At 31.6% G+C, this 11,277-nt stretch overlaps 1 protein-coding gene across 1 annotated transcript; it reads left to right on the plus strand.

Annotated features, from left to right (window-relative positions):
- Window positions 1-305: 305 nt before the first annotated feature.
- LOC122512862 (glutenin, high molecular weight subunit PW212-like) lies at window positions 306-3,144 on the plus strand. The gene is made up of 2 exons (XM_043628963.1): window positions 306-2,023; window positions 2,613-3,144. Exons 1-2 carry the CDS (start codon window positions 370-372, stop codon window positions 3,092-3,094), a joined length of 2,136 nt encoding a protein of 711 aa, XP_043484898.1. The 5' UTR covers window positions 306-369; the 3' UTR covers window positions 3,095-3,144.
- The last annotated feature ends 8,133 nt before the right edge of the window (window positions 3,145-11,277 follow it).

Raw genomic sequence — 11,277 nt, forward strand, 5'->3', positions numbered from 1 at the left:
AGTTCGAAAAAATTTCTAATCAAGAGCAGAAAGAAAAAAATAAAATATTTTTTTCTAATCAAACATACACGTGTATTTCTATGTAAATGTAAGATCAAATAAAAATTTCACAAATAATATGTATATATATAGGCAAAAATTTTGAAAAGAATAATTGATAATAATTCTTTTTTTTTATTTGAACAGTATATTGCGTATTAAACTATTTCAAAAAATAAAAAATTCACCTGTATCAATAAAATTTATCATCTACTCTCATGATATAAATATATTGGAATTTTTTCAATTATTTCAAGACAGTTTAGAGTTGTTCTTTTAAGAAGTACGTTTGTTTTTCAAAATAAAAAGTTCCTACTAATTATTTCAAAAATGCGATTATTTCTTTTGATATTTGGACTAGGGGGGATTATTTTCTCAATTGCATTCGCACAAAATGCAGTACAACCAGGCGGTGGTTTTCCTGGAAACCAATCAGCTGGAAGTAATCAATTTCAAGCTGGAGTTCAACAGCCAGTGCAACAAGCAGTCGGAACTGGCCAACAACAAGGTTTAGTAGGTCAACAGCCAGTGCAACAAGGAGTCGGAACTGTCCAACAACCAGGTTTAGTAGGTCAACAGCCAGTGCAACAAGGAGTCGGAACTGTCCAACAACCAAGTTTAGTAGGTCAACAGCCAGTGCAACAAGGAGTCGGAACTGTCCAACAACCAGGTTCAGTAGGTCAACAGCCAGTGCAACAAGTAGTCGGAACTGTCCAACAACCAAGTTTAGTAGGTCAACAGCCAGTGCAACAAGGATATGGAACTGTCCAACAACCAGGTTCAGTAGGTCAACAGCTAGTGCAACAAGGAGTCGGAACTGTCCAACAACCAGGTTCAGTAGGTCAACAGCCAGTGCAACAAGGAGTCGGAACTGTCCAACAACCAGGTTCAGTAGGTCAACAGCCAGTGCAACAAAGAGTCGGAACTGTCCAACAACCAGGTTCAGTAGGTCAACAGCCAGTGCAACAAAGAGTCGGAACTGTCCAACAACCAGGTTTTTCAGTTCAACAGCCAGTGCAACAAGGATTCGAAACTGCCCAACAACCAGGTTTAGCAGGTCAACAGCCAGGAGAACAAGGATATGGAACTGTTCAACAACCAGGTTACGTTGGTCAACAGCTAGGACAACAAGGATATGGAACTGTCCAACAACCAGGTTACGTAGGTCAACAGCCAGGACAACAAGGATTCGGAACTGTCCAACAACCAGGTTACGTAGGTCAACAGCTAGGACAACAAGGTTTCGAAACTGTCCAACAACCAGGTTTAGGAGGTCAACAGCTAGGACAACAAGGATATGGAACTGTCCAACAACCAGGTTACGTAGGTCAACAACCAGTACAACAAGGATATGGAACTGTCCAACAACCAGGTTACTTAGGTCAACAGCCAGGACAACAAGGATTCGGAACTGTCCAACAACCAGGTTTTGTAGGTCAACAGCTAGGACAACAAGGATTCGAAACTGTCCAACAACCAGGTTTAGGAGGTCAACAGCCAGGACAACAAGGATATGGAACTGTCCAACAACCAGGTTACGTAGGTCAACAGCCAGGACAACAAGGATATGGAACGGTCCAACAACCAGGTTTCGTAGGTCAACAGCAAGGACAACAAGGATTCGGAACTGTCCAACAACCAGGTTACGTAGGTCAACAGCCAGGACAACAAGGATATGGAACTGTCCAACAACCAGGTTACGTAGGTCAACAACCAGTACAACAAGGTTATGGAACTGTCCAACAACCAGGTTTCGTAGGTCAACATCCAGTGCAACAAGGGTTCGGATCTGCCCCACAACTACGTTTTATCGGTCAACAGTCTTTCAATCCTTATAGACAACAATCAGGTTTTCCTGGTCAACAGACTTTTAACCCTTATTATGGATATGGGCAACAACCGAATGTTGTAGGTCAGCAACAACAACCCGCCTATGCTGGAGGCGTGGCAATGCAAGGCCCATATCAACAATTGTACCAACAAGGTAACTTAATATAATTTTTTAACTAATTCATACCTAAATATGAACAGATGCTTCCTGTTTCCTTCTTTTCAGAATTGTAGATAAAAATATTTCAAAATTTATTGCATATTTCTATTGTATCTATAATTATAACAGAAAATTAATTAATAGCTTTGTTAAATAATAGAGGCAAACAGTTTTGGCATTAAGAAGCAAAATTGGAAAACAATTCTCATTAAATTACTTATAATCTACGAGAAAAGGGGCAGAGTGAAAAAAATGTCGGTAATATAGAAATCTAACTGAAAATTATTGAGTAAAATTAGAAAAGAATAGTAGAGACACACACTTTAGGCATCAGGAAGCAAAATTCGAAAACAATTTTAATAACCTTACATATAATTTGCGAGAAAAAAGGTAGAAAACAATTCAAATGTCGGTAAAGCAGAAATCTGACTGAAAATTATTCAGTAAATTTAAGAAAAATGATAGAGGCACATAGTTTAGCAATTAAAATACAAAATTAAAGAAAAATCATCAAAATATAACTCAAAATTCGCAAAAAAAAATGACGGAATATAATTTTTTACAATTTTTTTTTAAATTTTAGGTCAATATACAGGATCCCAGTCTAGTTCATCTTATGGAAATGGTTTAACACCTGTTCACGCGCCAACGTTAAGACATCATTATTCACAAGTTTATTATCAAACAACACCATCCGTAGTATCAGAGAGTACAATGCAAGAATTTTACAGAATTGTCAATGACTACGCCACTAGAAAGAAGCGAAATCAAGAAATTAACAACACTGAATTAACCAACTCAGTTACAAAAGTATGGACTGATGTACCATCCAGTACACGCAATATGATTATGAATTTCTTAAGAACTGCCAATTTCACTAATCTGCAATCAGCAATCAATGTTGTTAAAGAGGAAAGTAGAAAATCAGGAAACACATTCGTTGTTCGAATTTTGGAAATTACTGAATATATTTTCAACATAATACGCCAGATAATGTCAACGTTATCATTTGGTCTTAGCGACAGACTACTCGCGATTTTTCAAAATATTCTCTTCCGTATGTAAATCTTCATTTCAATTTTTTTCTAAATTTAGTCTAAATATAATTCAATTATAATGAATTATAATGAATTATTATTAATTATAATATAATTTTAATTAATAACTATTAATTACAATTTAATTATAATGAATTATCATTAATTATAATTTAATTATAATTAATTATTATTAATTATAATTTTTATAATTATTAATAATAGTTTATTATTTTTTATAATTTTAATGATTAATTATTGTTAATTATAATCAAATATAAATTTAAATCTTTACTATGCTTTCAAGTTTCTTATAGAATACTATTTTTGTCTTAAAACTGAACTTTATGTTCAATAAATTTTTTTTAAAAATTCAAAAAATATTTGTGATTTATGTAAATTTAATTAAAAATGTAAACAGTGTTTTAAAATATAATAAATAATTTGATAATTCTGTCTTTCATTCATTCATTCTATCCGCAGTTTGAAGTTAGTTTATGTGTATGCTTTTGTCTTTTTTTATTAAAAAAAAATGTTTTTGACAAATTAAAAATATGCAAGTATTTTTTGATGATTTATAATAAAATAATATTATAAATTAAAAAATTTAAAAAAAATTATTATCAACAAATAAAAAATATACCCATTTGTTATTTATATGCTTTTTTTAAAACAAATTTCGTTTGACTGATCTGAATTATGCAAATTTTTCTCCTGTTTATTTATAAAAAATAGATTACAAAATTATAAATTTTCAAATATAAATTTTTTAATAATTTTAGAATTAAAAATTTTAAAAATTCATTTATTAAGTAAATAATTAATTATTATTGTTTATAATTTTAAAAATTATAAATATAATTCTTTGCAACAATTTAATTATTTTTATAAATAGTAAAATTTCTTGTGAAAATTCAATTATTTTAAACAAAATTTTAATAAAAATTTTATGAAAGAATTCAATTATTTTTCAAAATTTTAATAAATTCTTCAAAATAATTCAATTATTTTTTAAATTGTAAAATCTTTGCAAAATTTAAATTATTTTGAATAAAATTTCATGCAAGGATTCAATTTTTAAAAAAATTTTAATAATACTTTTCGAAAAAATTAAATTACTTTCTAAAATTTAAATAATTTCTTTGAAACAATTTAATTACTTTTATGAATAGTAATTTTTTGTAAAAATTTGATTATTTTTAATACAATTTTTGATAAAATTTCATTAAAGAATTAAATTTAAAAAAAAAATTTAATAATATTTTTATAAAAAAATTTAATTATTTTCTAAAATTTTCATAAATCCTTCGAATCAATTTAATTAATTTTATAAGCAGTAAAATTCATTTTAAGAATTAAAATATTTGTATAAACAATATAAATCTTCTCAGGAAGGCAATTATTTTCAATACAATTTAAATAAACTTCAATAATCAAATATTTAATTAAAATTATTAACAAATACGATAATTTTGTGAAGAATTTTATTACTTTTTAAAATAATTGAATTTATGTAAAGAATTTTATTAAAATTTTAAAAAATAATTAAATTTCTAAAGTAAATTTTTATTATGAAAATAATTCAACCCCTATAAAAAATGTTATTACTTTTTAAAAATAATTGAATTATTGCAAAGAAATATAGAAAAAATTTGTAAATAATTGAATTTTTGGCAAATTTTTATTATTTATGAAAATAACTAAATATTTGGGTAGAATTTTATTAACAATTTTTTTTAAATAATTGAATTCTTTTGAAAAATTTTATTAAACCACTCGATATTGAAAATCATTAAACTGTGGAAATTTTTTGAAAATAATTGAACTTTTACCAAGAATTTTATTAAAATTTTTAAAAATAATTGAAATTTTACCAAGAATCTATCTGAATATTGTAATCGCAAATCTTTCAAAATCCAATTAATTTAGAAATATTAAAGTAAAATAATTCATTAAATATTGTCTAAGTAATAATTTTATGAAGAAAAAATTATTAATTTACTTTTATTAATAACTTCTATTATTGTAGTAGTTTTCTCTGTACTTTGGAAAATTTTTCGAATTTTGAAGAAAGAAAAATTCACCCACAAGGTCAGATGTAAAATTTTTCGATCCAAATGAGATTGGTTTCATACATCATATCATACAAATCAAAGACGTGTAATCAAGCAAGTACCGCCTGCTGTGCCAAATCGCTACTGCGCAGTAGCTCTCGATTAATTTACTTTTTAAGGTCTCTCCCAGTACATTGGACAAGAAAAATACAACAGGAATTTATGATATCAAGAAAGACGATTTATAATAAGGACGATGGGTTAATTTATAGGGAAATTTTCAATTAAATTTATGCCTTTTTCAAAATGTCACAGACTTTTTTCCTCCTGTTTGGAATTTTGCTTCTTATTAAGAAATAGAAATTAAAAAAAACAAATGAAAAGGAGAAAATTAATATTCCGGAGGAAATAATTTTCTAAGATAAATTGAAGTTGTTGTGTGATAGAAAAAGGAGATAGTCGTGAAAACATTTTAAAACATTAAAATATATTAAAATTTGTTTTCTTTTTAAAGAAATTGTTACGTGCAGTTTAAACAAGCCTTTTAGATTATAATTATCTTGCGGTTTCTGTTGGGAAATTTTATTAATAATTATTGATGAAGGTCGTCAACTTTGGGTTTTGTTTCAATTAGATGATTTCGAAAATTCCAGTTGTTTCTTGTCTGGGAGTTGGGACCGAATTCAGGATACGGATTCTTTTCGGAAATGTGAAATCTTTCGTTGGGTTTAGTTTTTGGGGAATTGTTAGACGTTCGTTTATATTCTTTCAGTGTTTGGAAGAATTTGAACTTAATGTTCAGCAGTTTCGAAATGAGAATCCGTTAGGCATCTAAGAAATTTGTTACGTCCAGTTTAAACAAGAATTTTTAGACAATAAAGTTCTATACTTTCTGCATGTTGCTCTTTCCACTTTAACAAAGCTTTTGAAACTAAAATCTGTTTAGCTTCTAAGGAAGTCGTTCCTTCCGGTTCAGCACACCTTTTGGAACTTTCCAAAAGTTGTTCCGTCCACTTTGGCAAACCGTCGGTTACTGACTTCCGTTTAAATTTTGAGGAAGTTGCTCCTTCCACTTTGACAAACTTTTGCTAACTTGAATCCGATTCGCTTTCTTGAAAATTATTCCTTCCACTTTAGCAAACATTTTTAACTTTAAATCCATTTGGCGTATGGAAAAATTGTTACGTCCAGTTTAAACAAGAATTTTAGCTAATAAATCCCTCGGCCTGGAGGAAGTTGTTCCTTCCAGTTCGGCACATCTTCTGTTTAGCTCTTGAGGATGTTGTACCTTATTATTTAGTAAATCCTTTAGTACTAAAATCCGTTTCGGTTTTCCTAAGGTTGATCCGTATACTTTAGCCAACCGTCTGTTACTAAAATCCGTTTGTCTTTTGAGGAAGTTGATCCTTCAAGTTTGACAAACCTTTTGGAACTGAAATCCGTTTTCTTTTCCCCATTAATACAATTCCGCTACATCCGCTTCTCCTACACTCGTCTCTCTGAATTAATTTATTTTTTCCCCTTTCCTCACTCAACTTTAAAATATACAATCGGAAAAACCAGATTCCAACAAATAAAAATCATCCTCCCTAATGTATATTTCCGCATGGTTTGTAAAGTGGAAACATTAAGTGCCACTAACGACTATAAACTACTATCGCGTAATCTGGAGACAATGTTCCAAACGATAATCGTCTCGCAGGGAATATCAAACGACACATACACACAAGACGCGACAGTTTACTTGTAGTCTGGTATGTTCAACCATTGTATATACAGTATGTATATCCACATATATATATTTATTTATTTCTCTCGCATTCACGACAGCTTAATAAATATCTTGGATATTACACTATATGGTTCTCGATTTAAGAATTTTCACGCTTCGACGAGTTTTAACTTATTGTTATGTATACTGGTTCCTTTGTGCACTGTTATATATTTTATATATATATGTATATATACATGATCCAAAGACCCACTACCGATTTTTTTTTCTTCTCTTCGCCACTAAAACGATCCTCATGATTCAGTTCAATGTCTCTCATAAATTAAGCTCCGGAGAATTTATTTTCACAAATTTAATACCGGTAATAAAATGTCTTTGTTCAATGTTCTATTGGATTTGTTAGATAAGACATAGTGTTATTACTGATTTGAAATAGTATTACAGATTGGAATTAGATTTGAAATTGGGAATTCAAGATTCCCTGGTTATTTTTTTTCCGGCTATGAATTTTGTCTGGGAAACGCAGTCATGAGGAGAGTCAACCTTGAGAGCGTGGGTCGTCGAACTACCGGACTTGGAAGGGACCACTTGCCGGGTACTTTGAAGTCTTAAGAGCTCCCCCCCCTCAGACCCTTTAAAGACTGGATTCGCCAAGTTGTTTCAGGACTCTTCTTGTACTTTGTAAAGTCAAGTTTGAGTTGTAAAAAATAATTTCGCTTTCTAATCCTTGTCCTAGTAATATTCTTGGGGGTTGATCGTATTTAGATTTTTTGTCACAACATCAAAGTATTTTTGAGAATGTGTAATAAATTTAATTTTCAAATTTAAGGTGTGCGTCAATATCGATTTGGAATTAGAGATATCGGGATGTAAATCACTTTAATATGCTGTGGCGATAGTTTCTGGTGACGAATGAAATGAATTACTGGGCACAACCAAGGTTGTTCGTAGATTGTATAATGGCTCCAGCGAGTCGGTGATAGTAGATAGTCCAATGATTTCATAAGGCTGCTGCTATTTGTCGACTTAAATCATTTTAATCAATTCGTAAACGCGCCGGAGTGCAGAACGGTAGTCTTCTGCTCCGCATAGTCCTTTTTGCACTAGTCACCATACAATAAATATTTCCTTATAAATTCTTCCTTGCTTTTTATTCAAATCATCATGTTTCCTAAAAAGGAATTCTTAATTCATTCTTAGAATCAAAATTTCTTATTTAAACTAAACGTAACTATTCTAATAGCAAACGGATTTATATTCCAAAATGTTTGATAACCTCCAAAATGTTAACTAAATAATAACGTACAACATCATCAAAAGCTAAACGAATTTCAGTTTCAAAAGATGTGTCGAACCAGAAGGAACAACTTCCTCCAGTCCAAGAGATTTATTAGCTAAAATTCTTGTTTAAACTGGACGTAACAATTTTTCTATCCGCCAAATGGATTTAGAGTAAAAGATGTTTGCTAAAGTGGAAGGAATAATCTTCAAGAATGCAAAGCGGATGCAAGTTACCAAAAGTTTGTCAAAGTGGAGGGAGCAACTTCGTCAAAAATCAAACGGATGTTAGTAACCGACGGTTTGCCAAAGTGGACGGAACAACCTTTGGAGAACCGAAAGAGATTTCAGTTCCAAAAGGTGTGCTGAACCTGAAGGAACTACTTCCTTAGAAGCTAAACGGATTTCAGTTTCAAAAGCTTTGTCAAAATTGAAAGAACAACATGCAGAAAGATTAGAACTTTAAAATCTAAAAATTCTTGTTTAAACTTGACGTAACAAATTTCTTAGATCCCTAACACTGAAAGAATACAAACGAACTTCTAAAAATTCCCCTAAAATTAAACTCAACGAAAAATTTCACATTTCCGAATAGAATCCGTATCCCGAATTCTGTCCCAACTCCCAGACAAGAAACAACTGGAATTCTCGAAATCATCTAATTAAAACAAAATCTAAAGTTGACGATCCCTATCATTAATGAATAAGAAGGTTTCCCAACAGAAACTGCAAAATAATTATAATCTAAAATGCTTGTTTAAACTGGACGTAACAATTTCTGTATGCCAAAGTGGAAGGAGCACTTTCCTTAAAATCCAAACGGATGTCAGTAAGCGTCTATTTCAGTTCCAGAAAATTTCTTAAAGCGGAAGGAACTTATTTCTAAAATACCAAGGAATTAGGAAAGGATTTCAGTTTCAAATTGCCTGTCAAATTAGAAGGAACCTAAAGGGGCATTTTTCTGAAAAGGGAAATTAATTTTAGTCCTAAAAGGATACTGTATACAGGATACTGTAATAGAAGAAACTTTATCTACCAAAGACGAAGGAAATTAAAATTAGAAAAAGGGTTGTTTAAACTGGACGTAAAAATTTTTCTAAACCCTAAACGGATTTAAAGTCAAAATGTTTGCTAAAGCGGAAGGAAAAAATTCCTTCAAATCAGATGGAATTTCAGTCCCAGTTTATCAAAACGGATCTAAGAATTTCATCCAAGATCAAGAGGATTTAATATCCAAATTACCATTGTTTAAATAGAACAGAATTCCAAGGTGTCCTTTTTAGGCAACTAATTCCGCAAAGAACAGTTACGTCTAAATCGACAGCTGCGACCAAACTGACCTCAATTTTCCCAATCCAGATTTCAAGCTAAATAAGATCCCCCGATAAACAATGAAATGTCAAATAGACCAAAGTTTTTAAGGGAATGTTTATTTATTAGCGAATAATCAAAGTCAGGAGTCAATCTGATAATTGAGGGAAATAGTGGGGGATTTGCTCACGAGTGACTCGACTGTATTTGTGTTGGTGCAGTTAGAAGTTGGAGAGCCGGTTTCGAGCATTGCTACTGTACTAAAATATTGTTCGCCGTGGGTGGCTTTATGGCCTTGGCTGATCTAAGACCCTTTCCGATTCCTTCCCTTGTCAGATAGGGACTTATCGATAGTCGTTTGAGTTGCAGTCTGCTTATAGCATATACGACTTCTTCGTATGGGTCCTGCTGTTCGGATATACTCTCACATAAGATCTTCGACTCGTGGCGTAACTAAATTTATCTCCCGCTTTTGCTATTCACCTAGTCACCTTGACGTTTTGACTCGGAACTTCAGAAGTCATGATGCTTTTACTAAACTACGTCGTTCACTTCAGTATAAATGAATTTCTCGAGAAGCATTATCTAGACTCGACAGTCTCTCATTGATCTCTGATCTATGATGATATTTCTAATTATCATAGAACACTATTTCATGAATCATGGACACAATCTACCATCTACGAGAATTAAATCTAGTTTACGATCCATTATCATCAGTATAGATAAAAAAAACAAAACACTAATGACATCATTACTCCTCTTTTTTTCATTCTCGCAAACTTTTAAAATTCTTCCCATAAAAAATTTAATTTCCGGGATTATTCCCCCGCTGGTTATAATGAGTTTATAATGATCGGTAGATATTTCAGATCAGTAAGTAACGCGACAGGTTTTCCGGCACACGATTTTTTCCAGTTACGCATTCTCTCTTTCTCTCACTGTTCTTATAATACCAGTGCCGTTATTGCGCTTGGCACAAATAAAAGTGAGGCGCGAGAGAGCAAAACGTCATGTGTGCCATGTGCGATTTGTTATTCCTGAACGGGAGAAAGCTTCATAAATCAATGAAGTATCCCCAAGAGCATGAAGTCTTATGTCATTTGGTCCCCTGCTCAGTTGCATACCGACGAAAGTGAGAGTTTCTGGCGTAGGCGATTCTTGCGTAACTATATTTATAACAGGATCGTTAAGGAGAGCTGGTAACACGAAAAAAATACGAAAGAAAATAAAGAGGGAGAGAATTAAAAAAAAATACTTTCAATTTGAAGAAAATTGTATGCAGCAAACGAACACAGAGAGATTGTAAATTGCCTCGTTTGAGAAAACCTTTTTTCCACATTCAGAAAAAATAAGTAGCAATTAAATTAAATTATCCCAATCATTTTAACCAAAGTTAGTAGGGTTTATATCGAAATTCTCTAATTAAACAAGTAAACTGGAGTTGTTTGTAAGAATTAATTAATGAGAAGAAGGCGATATACATTGATTACTATTTACGGTCTTGTGATCTATTTGCAAACGACTTCAGTTTAAATTTGTATATCTAGCACTCGACGTGTTTGGATTAGACTAACAGCGATTTCGTTCGTGGCTAATCAGAAAAGGTCTAAATTATGAAACAAGTGAAAATTTAAAAGCCATCGCTTAAACTGGATGTAACAATTAGTTCAAAGGGAAAACTGATTTCAGTTCCAAGAGGGTGTCCAACCGGAAGGAACAATTTCCTCTAGGCCGAGAGATTTATTAGCTAAAATGCTTATTTAAACTGGATGTAACTATTTTTCTAAACGCCAAATGGATTTAAAGTCAAAATTTTTTGCTAAAGTGGAAGGA

This window comes from Leptopilina heterotoma, unplaced genomic scaffold (assembly GCF_015476425.1).
Source record: "Leptopilina heterotoma isolate Lh14 unplaced genomic scaffold, ASM1547642v1 Lhet_129, whole genome shotgun sequence".
NCBI lineage: Eukaryota > Metazoa > Arthropoda > Insecta > Hymenoptera > Figitidae > Leptopilina > Leptopilina heterotoma.